Below are 24707 nucleotides of genomic sequence, written 5' to 3' on the forward strand. Positions count from 1 at the left end.
AAGAAGGATACAGGATGGTAAACCCGAGATTGCATTATTCTGATTTGGGAGATTTTAACAAATGAAGGTTAGCGCAGATAAAACTCACAGAAAGTCCAGCACATTTCTACCAGACATTTCAGCCCACATTGCATTACTATACAGGATGAGTTTAGAAATTGATTTGCACTACTCTCATATGGACATGAGGGAACAGGCATCTTTCCTATACTTGTTGAAATTCAACATTCTTCTGAGGAATGAGATTGCCAAGTGCTAAGGATAAGCTATGTCCAGCCATCCACGTTATCTGATTGCAACAGATGCACTGCGTTTGGACCGCACTGCAGGTCGCTAGGATCTGTCAGGTATCTGGATTATACATGCAAATAGAGTCAGCTATTTTGCATTGTAGAATATTTTGCAGAGAAAGGTACTGCACCTCCATCTCAAGTCCCAACATTTTCATCATTAAGCTGCTCTTCAACTCAACAGGATGCTCAGCTGAGCTGGCAGCAATGTCGCTAGGGGCTAATTTTTTAATTATCCATCAGACCTTTCAGGATTGAGCAGATACTTGTGCTGCAGTTTTTCCACCATCACAGTCCAAATGACATTAAACTGTATCAGAAACTCTGAAACTCACAGATCGAGCTGCAGACACGCTAATGTGTGAATGTCATTCAGAAAACAACAACTTCACTTTCACAAGAACGGGCTTCGTGTTTCAGGGATCTGCTATTTCTGGTCCAGATTTGAACCCGTTAATAGCCGTAACAAGTTGAACAGCTTTTCACTCGGCGGGCGCGCCGGGTGTTGTGGCTGACGGATTTACAAGGCAGGTTGCAAATAAAGTTGTGATATTTATTTTAAAACTTGCTTCCACTTCCGATGTCTTCGAGTCCATGGCTACACTCCGGTCCATTATCATGCTTTCCATATCATTATTTCATGTTTTTGCCCCGCTGAGGCCCAAATGGGGGGTGGGGAGCATTTTAAGGTCTTGTTGCTAAAGTGAAATTCCTATTCAGCCTCCACCCTGTCTTTTTGGATACTTCTCAAACCAGGCTGGGGTTAACTCGGACAGGCAGTGGAAAAGACTGCAAAAACAAAACAAAACCATGAAGCAATGAAAGACTAACATGCCTCATACTCTTTCATGTAAACACACATTTGTTTTGTGATGATGCTCTTCATTTGGGCATTCACTGTCGTTGTCATTATTAACCCACATGATGAAAGAAAAAGAAAAATCAAACCAAATCAGTAACTAGGAAAGCACAGAGAGCGCAGACCTCTGCCAAGCAGCTCATTCCCCTACTACCGGTAATTTGATTTGCACCAGCCACATGGTGACCTGGATCATCACAAATATGTTCTAAAATGTTCTTGGTATCTTTACACCATCCAGATCCGTCCTGAACGTTTAGAGTTATCTTGCTAACAGACGGGCAGACAAACGGTGGCGATTACATAACCTCCGCCTCGCCTCAGGTAATAAACACACAGTACAGTTACAGTTTACGAACATCTACACTCATCAGTAACCACGGATTTTAAGGAGAGTTTGAATGTAGAGAAAGGAAATCAGGTACAAAGTTTCAATGATTGTTGCAGTTCATTCCAGTCTGGGAGCAGAAAAATGGAATGAGGAACGACCATCATCTTGCTAACGGACGGAGAGACAGAGAAACGCAGGAGATTATATAACCCCATACGGTTAATACTCGTCACAGACCAAGGCAGGGAAGAACCCAAATGCACGACAGTAGAAGGGAAATCCAATAACTGAGCTTTATTACTCCAAATAAGACAGTTCCAGAAGACAGGCAGAGTTTACAAGCCGGGTAATCAGAACCGACTGGCAGACAGAGCCAAAGGAGCAGGCAAAGAAACAGAACCAGAGGATCAGGCAGGGCAGAAACACGGGAGGTCAATCTCGAAAGCTGGAATTATCACTAAACAATCTGGCGGATGGGTGTGGCAGGAGCAGAGCATAAGTAGTGTCCAGGCTGACGCGAGATTAGCTGCAGGTGAGCAAAGGAGCACAGGTGACCGGAATGCGCTGATTGCAGGAGGAGGATTTGAGAACAGGAGAAGTTAGTACATTGAAAAAGCAGATACTTCTCAAGCTGTGATCCTACTACACATTAACTATAACGTTATTTGGCACATAAGCAAAAAATGTATGTATCAGTGTGGAATTAAAAGCTTTAATGTCTAGATAAAGGTCCGTTGTGAAGGATCAGCTGCCACATAAGCATATTAAAAGGAAATAAATATTGTCAGTATTTGCTATGTTATGTTTACCAGTTTTTCTTGTTTTTTATTTTATTATTGCTCCATACATTACATTATGTAATTTAAACTCAAACGTCAGGTTAAAAGCAGTCAATATGAAGGCTGGTAACTTCTACAGCAAAGACACAGGCGGGCTGTTTACCGAGTACCCAGTGCTGCTGGTCACTGATGTCCACAACACAGCATCACATAGAATGCGGTGATGATCATATTTTCTAGTCTGTATTATCTGCATGTATTCTGTATCACAGCTTGTCTGCAGTCAGGGTGTTAAATTCATGCTCACTCACTGCTGCATATATCAAAAGAGGCATGTAAGAGAAAAGCAGAGTTGTTTTCATTTCTACCAATGTCCCACTTAGTGGACTATCGCTATATTTTAAGAGTATGATATCAGATCCTTGTGTAAAACACACACTGTGTATTATTACCAGGAAACAGCTCTAGATTCTGTTTGGTGAATCATTGTGTGCCAGATGGATAAAATATTCCATCTACACAAACACAATTTGCATATTACTAAACCTGCAAGGTGTAAATCCCTGAAAATGTTCCCCTGTGAGAATAAACCAAAGCACAACCACAGACCTGTGGTCGCTACAGACTAGGCTTTCTATCCATCTATCTATCTGTCTGTCTGTCTGTCTGTCGTCTCTGTTTATGAGGTGATCACCCCAAAGGGCCGTTTACCGTCATTACTGTAACAGTTGATCTAATCCCTGTTCCATCCCCATCCAGAGGTCTCAGATGGTCTTGGATGGGAATCCTAACTATCCTCTGAGCCAAAACTAAACTTATACAAGCAGCAGGGAGTTTGAATGCACCAAAGACCAGGAACAACCCCCCCCCCCCCCCCCCCATAAAAACAATTTATCTATGTCTCCACAGTGCTGTTCTAGAATAATTATTTTCATTTAAATATTTTTTAACAATATGCAATCATATTATCTCTTTCATTTCTATGTGTCCTCCTCTATTATATTTTTTCAGACTGAATTGTATTTCTTTGGAAAGCACTTTCTATTACGGTTAAAAGGTAATGTTTGCCTGTATTTTTCTTCCCCTTTAATAAGTCTAAAGCACTGTAAACTTTTTTTTTACTGTGCAGATACCTCAGGTGAGCTACGCCTCCACAGCGCCAGAGCTCAGTGACAACACCCGCTATGACTTCTTCTCTCGCGTGGTGCCTCCAGACACCTACCAGGCCCAGGCCATGGTGGACATCGTAAAGGCCATGCATTGGAACTATGTCTCCACAGTGGCCTCAGAGGGGAACTATGGAGAAAGCGGTGTCGATGCTTTCATTCAGAGGTCTCGGGAGGATGGTGAGTACACCTTGCCTCATATATCATTCTCTCTTTGTAGCACCAGGCACAGGAATATAATGTTCCCTCCAAGCATTCTGCAATGTACAAAATTGTGAAACTGGGAGACATGCAAGCAGAAATCAATGAATGCGGTAAAATGTTGGCTTTGAATCTATAACATACAAGAAGCCAGAGGCACGGGCTTAAACATGACTCATCTCAGACTATAAAAGCTGAAAACAGCACAGTTTGTGTATTTATGCCGTGAACAACTAATGCAGCCATAGCACGGGTAGTGCGGTTAGCAGGAGCTAACTGAGCATTGCCAGTTTCTCTCTTGAGCCGGTCCCAAGCCTGGATAAATGCTGGAAATTGTGCTACTGTGGTTTGAAGACAGAGACGATGAAGAGGAAGATGGGTACATCCACAGTGAGAGAAGAGGGAATGGGAGAGTTTAGGGTTAAGAGCATGGACTGTGGAGCATAGTGGATACGCTCCACAGGTAGGATGTGAGTTAGAGGAGAAGGAGAAGTTCTGAAGTGACTTGGATGAAGTGGTTCAGAGCATCCCGAGCAGTGAGAGAGTCGTGATTGGAGCAGACCTCAATGGGCATGTTGGTGAAGGAAATAGAGGAGATTAAGAAGTGATGGGCAAATTTGGTATTCAGGATAAGAACTGAGAATTTATTCTCAGAAGAGACTAGAACAAAGGGTGACCTTTGCTTAGGATGGAACTCCCAGGGAATAATCCTGAAAAGATGCCATCACTCATGTCAAAACAAAGATTGATCAAAATTACATCTTGATTGGTTTTTGCAAAGAAAAAAAAAATCTATATAGAACTAAATAGACCACCATACCTTTGGGACATTATGATTTTATTCTGATAAAACAATTGTAAGAATTAAAATCTGCAGCAAAAATATTTTATCAAAATAAAGACTCAGAGTTGACTGTGAGTACGCATCAATGCTACACCAAAACCATATGAAATTATTCATTAAGGATTTTTTTAAATGTTGTCTGAGGAGTTCAGGAAATTCACAGCCTGAGGAAGCAGCTCTGTTGGTATGGCAGTGGATGCTTTGGAATCTTTCGCCAGATGACAGCTGGCTGAGCTGACCGTGGATAGGGTGAATGCCATCTTTTAGTGTCCCCCGAGCTGAAATCTCATCTCTCCAATATCATAGATACTGAGTACATTTACCGTTGATGCTGTATGAGGTTTAATCATCTGCTGTACCTCCCAGTCTGTGTCTAGGATCATCCATCCCAGTTTACGATGATCATCGTCAGAATGCTTTAATATATTTCTACTTTTTAAATATTAGAAATCTAAACGTCTGAAGTTACTTTAATAAGTTGCCTCTGAGTGTTTTATTTTTTAAACCATGGTGGAAACGCTGGATGCTCATTGCAGGTTGTCTCTGATTTTAATTCCCAGGAGGAACTGTTTGTTGTTCTTCTTCAGCACCATTGACATAGCCCATGTCTTTTTAACATTGCGCTCCTTATTGGCAGTGAGCAACAGTTAATTATCAACACACCATTTAGTCTCAATATAAACGTTCATGGGGTCCAGTATTCCGTTTTCCAAATGCTGAGCAGACAGCAATTTACAGCATTTCTGATAAAGGTGTTAGTTGTTTTGTTTATGAAATGCATAGATGCAAATCTGATTACGTACAACATGAGCCATAATTCTTACGTCATGAGGACTATAAACAGCCTTTGAGTAAATAAACCAATCAAATCACTGGCGTAACAGGAACCGTACAACCAGTCCATCTTCCACACCACATCCATCCCACAGGTTTGACACTGCTCTTCAACTCGAAGGAGTTAGTGACATCATGCAATTCTGTTTCTGCAGGATGTGTTCGTAAGCAGTGTCCTTAAATCAAAATTTATTTACACATTTGCCTATTTTCCAATCATGAATTAGGTTGTCCTTCTAAAAGTTGATTTATTTCAAACTCATTTATTACATATATAATATAATCAAATGTGGGAAGCACGGTGGCACAGTGGTTAGTGCTGTTGCCTCATAGCAAGAAGTTCGAATCTGACTCGCGGCCTTTCAGTGAGGAGTTTGCATGTGCTCCCCCTGTCTGCGTGGGATCTCTCCGGGTTCTCTCCGGGTTCTCCGGCTTCCACCCACCACCAAAAACAGGCAAATTAGGTGAATTGGTTACACTAAATTGCCCATGAGTGTGTGTGAATGATTGTCTGTCTATGTGTGGCCCTGCGATGAACCGGGGGCTTGTCCAGGGTGTACCCCCGCCTCTCGTCCATTGACTGCTGGGAAAGGCTCCAGCACGACCCGCGACGTCGTAAAGGACATATCTGTTCAGAAGATGAATGAATGAATAATCAAATCTGATCTAGGATCTGGCAGCTCTCAGAGTGTGAATTTAGGAGCGATACACACAGGTTCAATCATCATTTTATGACAGAAGGCAAGGTTGGATTTTAGAAAAGGAATCTGTCCAATGCATCTTCCACATATCGAGATTTTTTTTATTTATTATTAAAGTACAAGTCTTCAGATTGTCCTCCCTTGATATTTACTCATCTCCAACAAATTACTCTGCTGAAGGGTTTCCCAAGGAGCTTAAGAGTTGTGGTTGGCTGAGTACCAGCGTAATTAAAAGGATAAGACTTGAAGGTGACCCAGTCTCGACGCTGGCTTGCTCTGTGTCTGCACAGAATGAGACGAGCTTGGCTGTAGCTGCTCATCAATTATGTCAGTCCCTCTCTGATCACTTAATTGTCTGGGCACAAGTCAGGCACAGCTGCGGGATGGGGAGAAAGTGATGCTGGATTCAGTGTCTTCAACATGATGTTATCCGGAGTGAAAAGTCAGGTAAGACATGTCTGTTCAAATTGTTTCCAAGGCTGTAGGCGGATGGATTACATTCAATCAGTAGAAGATTGCCCAAGTCACTCAATAGTTACACATACCGCCGGTAGCATCACCTACAGTGTCCTTTATTCATTCTGCTGGATAATTTAGATTCAAAGAATGCTTGAAGCTCATATTCAGTGTTACTTAAAGAAACTCTAAATTATCAGCATCGTCTAATGATGCATTTCCTTCCTTCCTTCCTCCTGGAAGCCAATTCCAGGAGGAATTTTCATTGCTTTAAATAACTTCTTGTCCATTTTCCAAATCCAATTTCGAGTCTACAAAACAAATATTTCATAGAAACAAGCATATATGATGAAGTAATTATTGAGCACATTTCAATCCAATCAAATTTTGTTTGATGTGTTTATAGTGGCCAACAGTGAATGACAAAATAAAGCTTATTATTGTTATTTCATTAGGGGGAAATTCAGCTGGAACACTACTCAAGACCTGCATAGTACTGATTGTCACGCTCATCGTGGGAACTGCAGCACATTTGAAGCATTTAGGTCAGACCTCGGGGTTAGATGGCAATAATTGTTAGATATAATAACACTAATCTGTACCTTGCATGCTATTGGCAGATTTCTGTCTTTGTAGCTATTATGTTTTATTCTCATCCAATGACGAAAAACATATGCATCTTCACTCAATCGCATTACGCTTTTACATTTATTTCCACATCCAAGAAGAAGAAGACTCTGCCAAGTTATTATCACGCAGCTAATTCAGGCCCTGCTCCAGCTCCAACCGGAGTGGAGACACGTCTCTCCAATCGACACGTACATCAAATCAAAGCAATTGGCTCTAAAAGAGCAACAGATATTAGTCACTAGATATTTTACTGCCAAGCGATTACCATTCCGTTTGATCTCTTAATTGAAATGCTCACCACAGTATACTCCTACGGAATTAAGCCGGCAAATCCCTTGATGCTGGTAAAAAAGTATATGTTTTATAAATATCAATTCCAGTTGGGGTTTATTTTAAATTTTATCTCTGTTTTGGTATCATTCTTCTCGGGCAATATAGCACCTAGAGCTAGGAATGGGTGGCCATATTTGCCCCCCTCTAGAGGTATTTGAGGTGAGCAGCGCCTCAGCTTTGAGCCGGGATGTGACGCCTCTTAAAGAGACAAAAGGAGCGAGATCTAAAAACAGATGTAGAATACACACAGACATGAGGAAGTACATACATTTTTTTTCAAATGTTGACCCATTGGTTTAATTTTCAAAAATAGATTGCACAAATTATTTTCTTCTTCATATATATATATATTATATATATATATAATGTGAATAAATCAAAGTAGGATGTTAAGATAATGAGCCTCCTTAAGCCCTTACTGTATATCGTACTAAATGAAGTATTGCTGGTTGATATAGACACAAGATGGTCTATTTCCTACATTTAAAAGCACACACACACACACACACATGTATTTTCTGAAATGGAAAGTTCCTAATGGTTCCCTGGCGCCTACTTCATTGTTCCTCACTGCTTTGGTACTTATGATTATAATATTCCGTGGATGCCGCCTTCTGGAAGCGAACAGGCCAGTGAAGTGTGGTCAGAGGAAGCCTAGAGTCCCATCCTTGACTGCAGACAGCCCCTCTCTGCAGAGATGTCGATTACTGCCCCAATAGCTGCCATTAATCGAGTTAATGAAACACAATGTCAATAAGAACCCTAACAAGATTTCTTGGCAAACCAGTTGCCCGCTTGACATGAACATGAGAAACGCTGCTAATGGTCCCTGTTTGACAAGGAGGATTACAAGCATTCGACACTTAGCTGGGATGATTAAGCACAATGTAAAATGATGGGGGACTCAGAGCCATGTATTGTTCCTGGGTGATTTATTTGTCGATATAAAGAATAGACTAGATTATACTGGGTCAAGGTTGTGTCTGTGACGATATAATGTAAAGCTATGATAGGAGGGTGAACCTCAGCATGAGTCTTTGTTAGAAGGTCTTTCTTTGAATAATTTATTTCAAGTATAGAGTTTTTTTCCCCCCATTGTTTTAGAATCCTATGAAGAGATGAATAGGAGCAATGTTTTGTGGCTTTCCTGGCCTGTCTTGCGCTCAGCTCTGAGCCCTTTTATTCCCACTGTAGGAATAACTCTTCAAAAACAGCATGCTGTTGTATAATTTACATTTAGTTTAAAAAATATAATTCACGAGCTTGGCTCCGTTGCTTATTGCATATATCACTCGAAAATGTATAATTAATATGATCATTATTTACCACAATAAGACATCAGCAAAATTTCAGTGTCTGAGTCCTTTACTATGAAAAAGTAAAGGGTGTTCTTGTTGTTTTTTCAGCACAAGAGTCAATAGCACACTGCTAAATGCGTCTCTACTTATCAGATGAATTCACCAAGGGTTTCGGTACGTCCATCCAGCCATCCATTTTCTTTTGCAGGTCAGGGGAGTTGCTGGGGACTATCCCTGCTTGCTATGGGCAAGAGGTGGTGTTCACCCCAAATGGCAGTGCATTGCAGGGCTACACAGAGACACACAAACAGTCACGCACACACTCATACCCATGCAATTTGGAGTATCCAGTTCACTTAAATTGCATGTTTTTGGAGGTGGGAGGAAACCGGAGAACCCGCACAGATAGGATTCGAACCAGGTACCTTCCTGCTACGAGGAGACGGCACTAACCACTACACCACCGTGCCCCGCAGGTCTTTGGTCTTTCCATGAAATTTGACATTCTAGTCTAGTGATTCCTGAATTGCAGCAAGTGGAGCCCATGTCTCCACCAAGGCCAAACAGTAGAGAACAACAAGTCCCACAGGAGGAAGAAGAAGAAGTCGTTAAACACCTGTATCTAAATGGCTGCAGCCGCCAAAGGGAAGAGATCCCAACACGCTCAGTGATGTTCCTGCTTCTGTCCATACGGCCTCTTCATCTGTAGGTCAGTCTCGCATGTGGCCTGTCAGCCTGTCATGCCTTTAGTTATTATTTAAGTTAACAGCAGTGACCCTGAGTGCCTCAGCTACTTCCTGTTGCAATCAGTTTAAACCATTACTTGTCATTGCTTAATTGCCTAGAAACAAATTGCAGCACGATCATCACTCATCTCCCAACGTCTTCTCACTCAGAGGCTTTCTGTTTGAGATATAATGGTTATGTATTGCTCCTAAAGCAGATGCACATAGAAAATTCATGTAATAAATTTTAAGTGAATTTTAAGAGCTTAAGTGAATTTGTTTTGATTTATTTACAAATAATTTCCAATATGAAAAAAAAGAAAAGGAGTGAACTGATGTAACATATTTAATTCACACTTAATAATAAATAGCTCAATGTTTTGTCCATTTTTAGAAAATAAAATACAAGTATTACAAGGCTGAAATAAAGTTCATTCTCTTTCTGTCTCCTAAAGTAATTCAATTAGAAACACTAAATTGGATAGCTCAAGCAACTAATCTGGATTACAATTCTGCAACTAATCCATGCAGCTCATCCTTATTAGAATATATCAATATCACTTTTGTCAGAGGGATAAGATTTTCTCAGCACTCTGTGAATGGCTTCACATTATCAACGTTGGACGGCACTAACTTATTTTATGATTCGGAATTATAAAGACTTGACACCAACCTTTTTGGACCCTGATACCTTCAGCTGGATCAAGTGACGGCAGTTATTATGTAAACAGTTAATTAATGCACAGGTAGATATTGAATGGTTTTAAATAATAACAGATGTGACTGCACAATGTTAAACCTCAACTAAAAGAACTTGAATTTTAAAACACTTAATTTGTAAAGTGGGAGTTATGTAAACACCGGCGTTGGTCTGACTGTCAACAACCTGGTGAACCTGGTGAAGATGATACATCAGAGAGGGTGGTGACGATGCTGGATCATGAGAAAACTAGATCAGAACATTTGAATCCAAATATTGGCTTGAGATCATGATCTCACAGCCGATTTTTCAACATTACATTTGCTGCTAATTTATGTAGACAATTTTGTCATGAGTAAAAACGGCATTAACTATCCATTGTATGGAAGCGTATTTTGTTTGGCAGAATCTTTAGCTGTGGGAGTTTTACTCTACACCACCCCAGATGCAATTAGGAAATTGATCATCATGAACTGGACTGTGATGTCCTCAGTTTTGCGTGGCTTTACACTTGCATCAGTACACTTTCAAGCTCTGCACATCACATCTTGCCCTGTTCCATAGACATACATAGTTTAATGATTTCATTATCACAGCTTTTACAAGCTCTCATTTGAATTTCCGGTATTTATTTTGGTTTAGCTGTCCCGTTCTGTGAAAGTCTTTTTTTTCCAAATTGACAATACGTACTTCCTCCTCCTTTGCACACTTGTTATCTGGATCACCAGGCACATTGTCACTCCTGGCAGATCAGACCAGCAGTAGGCTTTAAACGAGGTTTAAACGAGGTCCAATTGCTCTCAGCAGTAGTACTCCAAGAATCGGTTTTTGTGACCTTGGTATACAAAAAAATATACTTTTCTGAGTGTTGAAGGGAAGTATACATGGCTTTAATTTTCACAATTCTGATGTAAACTGTCCAGAGTGCATCACCCTGGAGCCTTGCATGGCAAAGGCGCAGCGGAAGCAAATGCATCTGTCCATACATTTTGTTCCAAACTGGTTCTTTCAACTGTTTTCCCCACAGAAAAAAGGGCACAGGTTTGAATCCGACTTGGGGCCTTTCTGTGAGGCGTCTTCCTCCCACCCCCTAATGACTAATGTGTTTAGAATTAAAGTATCCCACATTAAATGAGGAGAACGAAGCATTTTGCCCCTCAAGAAAACGCCGCCGCCCATTAGTCTCCAAGACAAACGGCAGGCAACTGGGTCAATGCTCTGAACGCCTGTCCTTTGTCCAGGTGAAAGTGGCCATTGCACTGCAGAGGAGAACATCTAGCAGCTTTTCACAAACCCTTTGCTTGTAAAAGTTGAAAATGAGCCCCACATTTTTTTCTGCAGCACATTTCAAACTTGCTTAAGAAGTGTAGAAATTGGCAAATTTCACAGGAAAAATGCGTCGCTCAGCGTTTAAGTGCTATTTGAGACATTGCACTGGAATCGTTTGAAGTTATGGGTCATCTCCAAGAGTGTTTCTAATTTGATTGTGGGTGGAGGAATAGAGTGATAGAGCCTGGCAGGAATCACAGCATCAAAGTTTGCCACAATGTCAGTTTGACTCAGGGCATGTCATTTCCCTTCCAGATGACAAAGCACTTAACAGTCAGCGGAAACAGAGAGGGGTAGACAGGGAAGGACAGAGAGGCCTGTGGCTGAGACAAATCGGGTTTGGCTTTGAAGGCTGGAGAAAAGCAAGTGTTTACAGAATGCAGAACGACAGTTGTCTCATCATCCACTGGAGAGTCAGCTGATGAAGATGAAGCAGTTTATTCCTTTGATATTTATGTTAGAAAACAAATGTGCACTGTGATTAGGCGACGCTATTTCCCACAAGATTATGTCTCAGCTCATTATCTGCCTTCTCGTAGTGTTACCTTACCATTTATTCGCTCATTTTCTGTACCGCTTTGTCCGTTATCGGGTCGCGGGCCAAGCTGGAGCAGCAGTCAATGGGCGAGAGGCGGGGTACACCCTGAACAAGCCGCCAGTTCATTGCTGGGCCATACACACAGACAATCATTCACACACACACTCACGGGCAATTTAGTGTAACCAATTCACCTAATTTGCATGTTTTTGGTGGTGGGAGGAAGCCGGAGAACCGGGAGAGAACCCACGCAGACACGGGGAGAATATGCAAACTCCTCACAGAAAGGCCGCAAGTCGGATTCGAACCTATGAGTCTCCCTTTATCATTTGCAAAAAGAAAAAAGTATTAGTGGATAATTCTTTCATTCTTTTTCTCATGAGTCCATTTTTCCTCCCGCATTGATCCACTTTGTGCCATCGGGAAACTGAATGGATTATGCCGCCACACAAATATATGAAATCCCAACATTAACTTTGTGATCAATTGCAGAGACAACCCAGGTCAACAGTTTCAATGCCTGTCTTTACTGAGGCCAAGTATTTTAGTGAGCGGGAGCGTTGGAGTAAGAATCAATGCAACAGCTATCATCATTTCTAGGGTTTATTAATGCCTTTGCCTTTTTTTCTTAAGGCAACCAACACTCCAGCGTTGATGCAGCTTGCATCCCATCAATCACCACTGTCTACGTTGCTCTTAGCCACGGTCTGGCTGTCTCGACACCTCACAAAAACACCCACTTCAATCACATAATGAATGGCATAAATTATGTGGCCCAGGCTACCAAAGACGTACACACGAGACAGACGAGCGCAGAGTATAAAGGCTACATTAATAATGACTGTGTTAGCCTTAGCTTTATTCACCTCCCGAATTCCCTCTGCTTCTTGTTGCAGGCCCATTGAGTTGTTATGACTTTTAAAATCCACAGCAGCAATATTCAGACAGGACATATGGCCATATGGCAACCAGCATTTTCCACCAGCAAGCGCTGCTTGTCCTAGAAAGTAGAGAAAGTTTCCTGCTCAGAAATGTCATCTAACATATCAGGCAGCCGGGTGAAAAAGATAACGCTGCTTTTATAATGGCTGAACTGTTTCTGTGGCGGAACTGAAAAGGTTCCTTTCAAGGCAAATGTCAGAGTGCAGAGCAAATGCATGTTTTTCTTTCTGTGTAATAATAATATAATTTGATCCACAGGCAATGACAGAAACCTTGCAATAAATACCGGTACTCAATCACATTAAAAACAGCATGAGATCACTTCTCATGTCATCTGCTTAATTTTTTAGTTCATCTCTGCTGTTTATTTTAAACACTATTGTATTTATTTTTTATCTTTATATGAGCACTCTATGGTTCATCTTTCCTCTTCAGCACACGTATGAATAAATGAATAAATAAATAAAACTTCCGCAAATCAGCAGTACCTGCAGCATCATAGTGACGAAGGGCTCCCCGATTCAGTCGCACCGTAGAGGTGCATTTTCACAACCTGCTGTAAATGCTGCATTCATCTCAAATCACTCAAGACAAGTGCTGTAATGACAAACAGATAATGGGACTCAAAGCTTTTTTCTTTTAATGGTTTGAATATCTTTACAGGAATAATCATTGCATTTATTGACACTTTAGGAAACAGGAAAAACATATGGAGACAACTCTCCTGTGTTTAGTCTCGTTTTCTCTACCAAGTGTTCTTTACTTGTACAATGAATGAAATGAAGAATGTGACAACTGTTGTGAATTCTCAGCAGAAATCCCTACAAGCATGAAAAGGTAATACAGGCTCTGAATAGTCAAGGAATCCAGCTGTGTGGTATTTCACAGCTGCTGAAAGTATTGATGATGATGAATGAATTTATTAGATAGAATGTTAGAGTACAAGTACAGTCAAACAATAGTAAGTATCGCAGCTACAATTATTACTGTGTGCTAACTAACAGCAGTAAACAATATTTATTTACATATATATAAAATAAAATACTAGAATACAGCAATAAGGAACCCTTTTGTCAACTTTTATGTGTTTTTTGTTTCACATTTTAATCAAATTTTCTGAATTTTGCAGCAAACCTGAGTTGAGAGTTGCAGGTCTTCTATTTTGACATCATCGGAATTCCTCTGTCATAAATATATTCTTCTCTGGTCCATTGCAAATATTAGCCATTTTATTAAGCAAGCCTTCATTAATCAACTCCTCCTCTTTATGTTGAAAAGTCCTTCATGTATAAACATCTTTTGTGAAATGTGTTTTATCATTGACAGACCACTGTAGTTTTATGGTTTCTAAACATAACACAATTTAGGAAAAACAAGTTTTGAAGGAAGCTTCATTACGATAGAGGAATACTTTATTGATCCCGAAGGAAATTTGGGAATGATAGACACCCCAACATTTAGAAATGGCTTATGTGTGTTCAACACTGTGATGTTTGTTCACATTTTGTTTGGAAAATAAAGTTTTGAATCTTTCCAAACAAAGAATGCTGCATTTGCACAGAAAATGTTGCTGAATGTGATTTCAGGGAAAATTATATCACTGTCACTTTGAATTCCTTTCATCTCGCTTCTTTGATGCAAAATGGTTCGGTGCAGCCGAGCACTTAACAACATCAGAGTGTTCGCAGGGTGTGTGGAATATCTTTCCTTTTACCCAGCCAAGCCGCTTTCTAGGACTTTTGGGACTGTTTGTGTGAGCGGCAAAATGTTCTTTCTTTGTTTAATGCATTTTTTTAAACTGCAGTTTTAGGACTGGCGTGTCGAAGACAATACATCATGAAAAGGAATTTCAGACTAGTAACTAAGAAATAAAGAAATGTGTGTTCCACATGGTCTCTGAGGACATTTAGGGATTGCAACTCAGTTGCAAGATGCACAAAACAGCATTCATTCAAAAATCTAATTAAAAGGAAAACAGAAAGCACTCAGAGAAGACACACTCTGATGATGCTACTAAGCGTGGGCAGCATGCATGCAATCCTTTTTATTACATTGTTGTACTCATATTACTATGAGATCATCACCAACTGTTGTAACATCACATCTTTTTCCAACCTTGATGACGTTGCTTTACTCAGCTCTGCCTTCACAGAAGAACTCCTATAATCCCTCGTATACCTTCATTGCATTTATGTTGAACAGTGAGGTGGACTGAAAGGGGACGGTGAAGAAAGTGATCTATTCCATTTCTGGATATTCCTCTTCTCTGGACTGCACACAATTCCACCATAATGTGTTGAAAATCTCTCCAGATATTGTGCGGACAAGCAGGCATACACCCCTCCCACTGACATCAAGGATAAATATATTGTATCATTCATCGTACTTTAGCCTGTTGTTTCTGTTTCATTCACTATGAATCACTATTAAGGAAAATCTCGGCATCAGATCTCCTTTATTTCCTGCTCCAGAAAAAAAACACGAGGTCACACGAGAGGTGCTACAGCTCACATGTATGACGCACCGATCATCGCCATTTCCTGGACTCCGTGATGCACTGTTGATTTCACGTCTTGCAGTGTGTGGTCTGTTTGAGATCTGACAGGGGATCTGTGAAGATTGCATGTGTTGTCTTTCAGGGTGTTGGAACTCCTGACCTGGCTTCACTTATCATGTTGCACTGAACTTGAATCAGACCTGATTGTGTCCCACAGAGCTGCTCATCAGGGAGAGCGGCTCTTATCCCTGGAAAAGTCTGAGCATCAGGACTGACTGTTGCTGGCATTATCGCTGTAAAGTGGAGGTCTGATGGGGAGCTGCCAAAACGCTTTGTCTGTGTTTTGTGCTGAGATAGTGGGCTACCGTCTCCCCTGCTGGTTTTCCTGCTGCCATATTGAGCAGCTTCAGGCAATGTGACTGTTTAAAGCTGCACACATTTAGTTAAAGTTGGGTGAGTTTTGCACAGCAGGTCCTGATCAGGATTCTAATGAGTAATTTAAAATTGGTCTTTGAAAAGTATACGTTTTTTTTCGGTGATGCAGAGATTTTGAGTTGCCGTCTCAGGAGATTTGATGGTTGGCCTAATAGAAAGGATTTATAAATAAATCCTTGCCTTTTTTTTTTTTACATAAATGTGTTATGGCAGACACCATCTCCATTCACTCATTCACTCCATTCATTCCGACACTTTGTCCTGGTATTTAAAAACTTTGCAGCCTTTAGCTCGAGGGAAGTTATTCCAACAAAAGGTCATAATTCAAATGCTGACAGGATTTTCATCATGATCTAATTAAATATTAGTTCCCAACAAGGTTTGGACATCAAAGCGTGTATCACACATTAACAATTGACAGCTTAGTGTAGCAGAAATACGATTTTTATTTTTTTAAATTCTTTTTACGAAGAAGCTTTAGAAGTAGAACACTCAATACAATATGCTTTATGTATGGTCACGTATGTCAAAATACCCATCCATCCAATTTATAACCATTAAAACTGAAAGAAGAAAATCATCCATCAAACAGAGGACCAGCGATAACAAAAATGTTTATAGTTCTTCTTGTAAAAATAGCAAATTCCACTTTGGCGGCATGGTGGCGCAGTGGGTAGCGCTGTTGCCTCACAACAAGAAGGTTCTAGGTTTAATTCGGTTCTGTGCATGTGCGTTAGCGTACGTAATCAATGTTCCCGACAATAGATTGTACATCCTAAACTAAGCCACACATTAGTGACTGAAGCAAAAGTGTTGATTCTCGACTGCTGCAGAATTGCTCCTCCCACTTGATTGAACACTATCTTTCAGTTATGCATGCTCCAGAAAAACAAAAACACAACAAAATAATCGGCCCTTTAATGTCACAAGCATCTAGAGCTAAAATAAAAACAAAAGAAATGCAAAGAAGTCAAGTCGTTGCATTTAACATGTTTATTATTTACTGGCGGCACGGTGGTGTAGTGGTTAGCGCTGTCGCCTCACAGCATGAAGGTACTGGGTTTGGTACGCATTCGGGGTGTACCCTGCCTCTCGCCCATAGCGAGCTGGGATAGGCTCCAAGTGGAATAAAATTAATGAAAGAAAGGATTATTTACTTGAGTGGCTCCACAGGCTAAACAGGAAAAAAAAAAAAGTGGTGAACAAATAAAAAGGAAAGATGTACAATTAGGAAACTCAATAGAGCAGGAAAACAACAAATTGTGTTTCCCTGCTCTAATTGAACATAAACTGAATAAAGACGCACCTTAACAGAATGAAGTAAATGCTGAGCCACGGATTGGACTTGTCCAGGAGACGTGACTTTGAATTTATTTTGAAAAACAAACTTTATAGAACGGCCATTTCTTTTTTGGCAGGCAAAAGCCACGTAGATGTTTAAAGTTTCTGCGTGCACGCTTGGCACAAGAAAATAAAAAATGATAGTTCTCTGCTAGAAGATATTATTTCAAATCATCGCCTATATCCAAGAAAGCAACTTCCTGACGCAAAGCGAGCCAACAGGGAGCCTGGTCGGTTCCTCTTTGCATTGTAAAAGCGGCAGGAAGTCAAAACAACTTCCAGCATCAAGCCGTGACTCAGAATCCGGTTTCTTCTTCGGATGTGTTGTCAGCTCGGCGCTTTAGCTTGCCAACAAAAGTTCTTATTAGACTTTAATCACATTTATATTTCATTGGTAAAACTGCAGCGCAGCTTTTGAGTGTTTGCACAGTTAATGGCTCACTTATGTTGTATTAAATGTCGTTAGTTACCAGTATTCACAAAATGGTCTTCACGCCATAACTTTCCTTCTGACCTCTGTTAAACGCCTTCCTGTCAGGTGTCGCCATTAATCCGGGGAAAAAAACATGTAATTACTGGTCATTTAGCTCGATCTGCATTCGGGATTTCAACACAGTGTCTTCTTGTCCCGTTTTCACGGAATAATTTTACTCACCGACGAAGAGGTTTTCACATCATGCATTCAAATTGAAGCAAAGTGGTTTGTTGATTAAAAGGAGTGCATCAGGGTTAGTAAACTCGCTGCCGATGTAAGCAGGGAATTACAGGATGCTTCACTTCTTCCTGTATTAATGGAGACTGTAGAGTCACCGCTTTGTTGAGATAGACATCCCTTCAGCTCATGAGTATTCATGCCATTTATACCTGCGCCGAGGCGACGGTGGGGTTGTGTAATCGCCGCCGTGTGTCTGTCTCTCCGTCCGTCCCTTAGGAAGAAAACTCAAAAACATCTGTACAGATCTGGATGAAATTTTCTGGACATGTGGGGAATATTATCAGGAACAGATGGCAAGATTTTGGTGACGATCCAGAAAAGATTCTGGATTATTGATCAGTTTGAAAATCACTATATCTCATTCCATTAAGACCTTATTTTCAAAAAATCTGAGAGTTCTGACAATTACTTCACGGTGCGCGCTTTAAAGGGTTAAGAGGTGATGATGCTTTGCTGCACAAGGCCTTGGTTGGGGGGGGTGATGATGATGAATAAATTTATTAGATAGAATGTTAGAGTACAAGTACAGTCAAACAGTAGCATATATTACAGTACAAGTACAGTCAAACATCCTGTCTAAGAGGGATGCCCTTATAGATTTACATTCAGGTCACACAACCAGTATGTAGTTTTATTTCTAATGCTCCATTGACTGCTTTGTTCTTTCGCACTTCATCATGTTGACGTCTGTGTGTTTAGGAGGCGTTTGCATCTCGCAGTCTGTCAAGATTCACCGGGAAGCCAGGCAAGCAGAGTTTGACAAGGTCATCCGGCGACTTAGAGAAAACCCAAATGCAAGAGTTGTCATACTTTTTGCCAATGAAGATGATATCAGGTGAGTCCGATCTGGTGGCAGCTATAATATGCTCCTTCAAAGATTCGGAAAGCAAGATGACAGCAGACATGCACAGAAACATGAGGGGACACAGCCATTTTGGCCTGGCTCCTGCAGACCACTGTGCCATGCAATGAAAAACAAAATCAAAGTGCAGCTGGTCTGGATTTTGACCTTATCGCTATAGCAACATCTGTTTCCTCACCTTTGCAGGCGGCTACTCCATGCAGCGAAAAAGGCCAACCAGATGGGTCATTTTATCTGGGTGGGTTCAGACAGCTGGGGCTCAAAGATCTCCCCAGTTGTGCACCAGGAGGAGATGGCCGAGGGTGCAGTCACGATCCTGCCAAAGCGACAATCTATCAAAGGTAGGAAGGAAAAACAGAAACATTTTAATTGAATTAAACAAAGAAAATCAGTACACATGCACTATTCAAGACATGATGACACGCGAGCGCATCAGTGCGCAGACTGCACCAGCACCGACTGCGCTTGTGACAGTGAAACTATTGATCTGTTCAGGATTTGATCGCTACTTCAACAGCCGAACGCTGGAAAACAACAGAAGGAATATCTGGTTTGCCGAATTCTGGGAGAATAACTTCAGCTGCAAACTCAGCCGTCACGCCGTGAAGAAAGGATCTGGCCTCAAGAAATGCACAAGTAAGACATCGCTTGTTGTTTTTGTTCAACCTTTTAACTTGCCTGAAAGTCTTGCGATTTGGTTCCTGGTGAGCCTGTTTTTGACAGCATTGCCCGACTAATCACATTTTACGTCGTAGCTCACTTCAGTTCTTCTCTATGTATCGGCTGAGTCAGGGTGTTTACCCACACAGCTAAGACATGCAAATGGCTTTGCTGGGCGGCTTGATTAAAGCATCAGGCTCAGTGCAATGTGTTGTAACAGCTGCGGAGAGCACAATCTGTCCTGAAGCAGGAAAACACTTCTATTTAGATTTGAACAGCAGTTTGGTAGAACACCATATTTAAAACACGAGGGACACGCTAGTGTATTGGGGTCTCCTTGCACAAATATAAACAAGCATCCCTCAATATGCTTCTACATAAGTTGCTTATCTATTTCTTTGCTTTATGAACATAAGGGACAGTCAAGTGTCATCTTAAGTGTTGGAAATATATATCGTTTTGGTTATTCAAAACGATGATGATGATCACGGTGAAATCACGGAGCTGAGGAGTCAGTCATACTTGAGGGTGCCTTCTAGCATCTTGAACAACATAATATCCTTATAACCAGAATGCTCCAGAGAAATAAAGTGTTTTCCTGCAGCTGTGAGGTGACAGTGTTGACCACTGAGCCATCACATGGCCTTGATGCCAGATGTCTGCATGGACAATCTGCACACACCAGAGATGTTAGCATTTATAAAATTAGACTGGCTTTGACAGTATGCCAGTGCCTCCAACTAAATATAATAGGAGACATTGTAGAGACAATTAGTAAGGTACAGAGCTTGTGTGTCATCCACTCTATATTCAGACACCCCTAAGTTCAGACACTTTTTTTCCTCTATGTTCAGACACCCTTGTTTGGTATTGTGCATTTTTATGAATGTGTAAAATGTATCGAGTAGGTTTTGCTACGGGTATACTGTTTTATGAAATAATTATTGAAATCAATATTTCAGATTTATTTGCCACTCTGTCATGCTATGATGATTGACGATATATTTCGGTAAAGTTGGAACAAATATTCACAGATTCGGACTGATGTTTATGTTACAATTAGTTAGAGATCACCAGTATTCACTTGTCCAACACATCAAAAATACTGACAAGCAGTCAAGATGGCCACACACATACAATTAACACATTCTCAATTAATGATGGACAGGACATTATGTGGTGTATAGGTGGATTTGTGATTTCCCATAGAAGCGCATGTGATAATAGTGAATGGCTATGTGGCTCTGATAGTAATAAGGTTACAGTCGTAGCTTTATCAGTAATATTATGATGTAGTACGCCCATGCTGTGCATGTGTTTGAGCATTACATGAATCGAAAAGTCATGAATTGTTCAATATTTTGAGCCAGAAGACATGGCTGTAGCGCTACAGACATACTGATTATACCATGTCATAATAATTTATTAAATCACTGAATATACGAGCACACCACAGGTAAGATTGGGACTGATTATACTAATACTACACCAGTAGGTGCAGGGTTATTTCTTGTGGGCTCCTTCTACTTGATACGTTGGATTGCATCTGTGTGACTCAACAGCGTGAATCAGTTTATTACAGTCAGGTAGTTATTCATAACTCTGTACTCTCTCTACAGTGCAGCGTGTTTTTAATATCCTTCTTACTACTTTATTCTGCTGGCTGCCAAAAAAAAAAAGTATAACTGGAGCTTGCTGAGAAACTTGTACATTATTTTTTGGGAAATTACTATGCTAAAATGTCTGGGGTGGAGTGGTAATTTGGTGGAGTCATAGTAACATTGCCGTATCTTTGAAACTGAATATCCAGTGCAGTGTTGAGTGGATTGCAGTTCTGCAGGTCTGTCATCATCAACTGTGGTTGAATGAGTAAACTGTTTGGAAGGTGTAAGATTGCACATGAGAATATTTAAGAAACCGAGATGAAATACCAGCTTTTTTCAAGATGGACTTCTTTGAAAATGCTTTGGTTTTTGTCAAGAGCCACAAGCAAAAATACCATTTGTTCAAAAATAAAATACAAAATACAGTGAAAATCAAATGTAAGTTGATTTTTCCATTCATCTTCTTGAAGCCACTTATCCACAATTAATGGGGGTCAGGGCCCATGAATCCACGGGTCTGCTAATGCTGTAAATACACACATCACAATCAAATACGTACCATAACTGAAAAAAATTACAAACTAAAAAAGCACTCTGGGAGCGAAGACCTCCGACAAGCACCAGTCTCCCTATATTGTGATTTACAACAAAAATAATAATGGCCCTACATTTATTTTATCTATATTTTTAAATTATTCAGCCATGAAAACAAACCTTTAGCAACTGGAGTCACATTGATATCATTATTAGTTTAGAAGTTATACACAAAAAGCACACCATAACATAGCATCCGTAGCTTTTGAGGATACAACAAATCCTTTTGCCAACTAATTCCACAGTATCTTGGTAAAGACCAGCAAAAAGAGAACCTCCTTCGTTGAGAGAGATATTAATGAAAGTGTCCAGAAACAAAATACTGAGGATGATCTGGCAGAGAACTGTCCAGAGAGGCAGGAGCTGTTTAGGTGAGATGTGTAACAGGTGCGTCTCGTTCAGTTCAACAATGCCTCCGCAGCTGTGCAGGGCAGAAATCAACCTGTAGCAAATGTCACCATAGCAACCCTCACAAATGGGGTTTAATGTTAACATGTATGATTTTTTAAAACCTCATTCTGGATCAGATACAGAATACATTTCATTATAGTTCATATCGGACTCCTTTATGACTGTTTTTCTTTTGTCTAGTAAATTGAATGCAGATTTTACAAAATGCGGTGGTGAGATAGAGGCCCCCACCCTACACGACTGTGGCAAATTCTATAAACATCGGTCAATAATCAACCGAGATATTGAGAAACAAATGTTTAAACGCCATTGATTGCAATGTTAACAAAGATTTCACAGATAATCCAGGATCTCTTCTGGATCATCACTAAAATGTAATCATGTGTTTCTAGTAACATTCTCAACATTTCCTGAACATTTCATCAAGATCCTTCCCTAATTCTTTGAGTTATCTTTCTATACAGAGACAGACAGACCAACACAATTTCTTTCAGTTTTTACAAAACATTGATGTTAATTATTTTCTCTATTTGGGAGGTGTTCATATTTGTTTGCAGTGCATTTCTTAAATGGTGCTTAGTCCATCTGTACTGCATATGCTTGTTTTTTTTATTATTTATCTGCAGCTAAGCTTAATTGAATTCAATTTTGCACATATAGAAACACATGCAGCTCTATCTTTCCCTCATTCCTGGTAATGAGTTATTTAATCTCAATTAAATACACCTGCTGTTTATAATGTCTTTTTGGCCTGCCTGCAGCACACATACAGTGAGAGACTCATCGGGAGAATGGTGAATTTGCACGGTGTATCTCCTTCTTAGACACCACCTCCTCATAGCAATTAACTATCACCAAAACTCAAAGAACAACCTGGGCCAGGATTAATGAATCCATGTGTGAGTAATTACGTCGAGCCCTTTATCCTTGTCCAGCATATGACTGTCTGCATTGTATTGACCTCTAAATACACGCAGACAAGGAAGGACATAATTCACAACTGAAAACTACATAAAGCAGATTGCAAGTTAAGGGATTTAATCACGTAGGTTACTTTTTAAAAGCTGCTAAAGGAAAAAACATGCAATGTATCTGATAAGAAATGGCATCGGCATGTCGCTCCAACATGTATAGAACCACCAAGAGAGAAATACACGTATTCCTGCAGGAGCGGGGTTAAAGAGATTTTCCTGTATAGTTTGTGTATCTAAATGCTGAGATTTCCCAGAGGACAAAACCTTCCACTCCAGACATTAGAATTGATTTGCTCCTCTGCAGCAATCCAGATATTTACCTTCTAGCTAATTGCAGGAGGCAAAACCCATTCAGTGTAAAAAGAATATGACTCACCAAGGAACAATGGCATTTTCTTTTCCACGACTGTTGGAATAACGCCATAGCCTCCATTTAAACAGTTGAGGCTACTTGACTTTGAATGATCATTCTCGCATGCATGATGTGTTTGATAGCATCACAGATCTTCTGCAAAATTGAATCCATTTGTTAAAAACATTTCAGTCTCCCTCTTCTTTGTTTAAAGACATGGATACAAGAGCGATCCCTGAGGGAGCCTTTCTCATTTCCGTTCTGATTGTGACCTAATTTAAGCCTTTCTGTGTTTCATTTTTCTTCATGTGTTTTGTCTTAATTTATTGCAGATCAGGAACGGATAGGAAAGGACTCAAACTATGAACAGGAAGGAAAGGTGCAGTTTGTTATTGATGCGGTCTATGCAATGGCTCATGCTCTCCACAATATGCATCAGGAGCTCTGCCCAGGGAAGGTGGGCCTCTGCGCAAACATGGATCCCATTAACGGCACTCATCTTCTCAGGAACATCCGCCGTCTCAACTTTGCAGGTCAGTCACTTTTATTGATACTAAAACACATGTTCGTCTCAAATCAAGAGGAAATTAGAAACAGTAACAAGTTAATTAAATATGACCTGCGCTTGAGAACATATTTCTGTTTCCATATTTGGATTCTAATCTTCTTCTGCAACTTTGTACTTGTTGACGCTCTTCCTGGGTCCTTGTTTGCAGGATTCAGTTCATTATGCAGGGAATAATAATGCACTTTACTTCTACTTCATCCTGCAATGTTGAAGAAAACACACAAAGGAATCCTGAATCACTCTAAAATGTAAAATGTCTTCTCAGCCCAACCTCCTTTCAAAAATCTCGAGATTTGGATATGAACATTTGGATTTTCCTGCAGAAATAAAATCAGCCATCTCACCGACCGTCTGACCAACCACCAACTTACTGTCTGCATCTTCAGAGACCCTGCCCTAAACTATTATTGACTATTATTGTGCCACCCATCAGGGACAGTTCATTTGGTGCTCTTTTCCCTCAGAGGCAGACAATTGTACCTGCAATGTTCTGGCACATAAAGCATTACTCATTTCATCATGCTCATTATTCTTTGTAGCCTTGTAGACGTTGCAGAAAGCTCGGACCAATCTCTAGGCCCGTACAAACCTTTATAGTTAAACAGACGTAGGCCTACTTTACGTTATATCTTCTCTCCTTTTTAGTTTGAAGGACTCAAGTAGTCATAAAGATGCCACAGTAATATATCGTCAGCATGACTAAATGTACAGTCATCAATTTAACACTTGTGTTGCCTT

General features: G+C 40.4%; 1 protein-coding gene across 1 annotated transcript in view; it reads left to right on the plus strand.

Moving 5' to 3' along the window:
- The window catches only part of LOC137916011 (metabotropic glutamate receptor 4-like), a gene marked incomplete at its 3' end in the record, with an annotated part of 52385 nt that extends 28420 nt beyond the window's left edge, over window positions 1–23965 (plus strand). Inside the window, exons 2-6 of the mRNA XM_068759135.1 lie at window positions 3389–3605; window positions 18644–18779; window positions 18993–19147; window positions 19302–19442; window positions 23734–23965. Of these exons, the coding sequence (XP_068615236.1) occupies window positions 3389–3605; window positions 18644–18779; window positions 18993–19147; window positions 19302–19442; window positions 23734–23965 (881 nt within the window). The remainder of the gene's footprint in view (window positions 1–3388; window positions 3606–18643; window positions 18780–18992; window positions 19148–19301; window positions 19443–23733) is intronic.
- Between the last annotated feature and the right edge of the window lie 742 nt (window positions 23966–24707).

Source organism: Brachionichthys hirsutus, unplaced genomic scaffold (genome assembly GCF_040956055.1).
Source record: "Brachionichthys hirsutus isolate HB-005 unplaced genomic scaffold, CSIRO-AGI_Bhir_v1 contig_1442, whole genome shotgun sequence".
Lineage (NCBI taxonomy): Eukaryota > Metazoa > Chordata > Actinopteri > Lophiiformes > Brachionichthyidae > Brachionichthys > Brachionichthys hirsutus.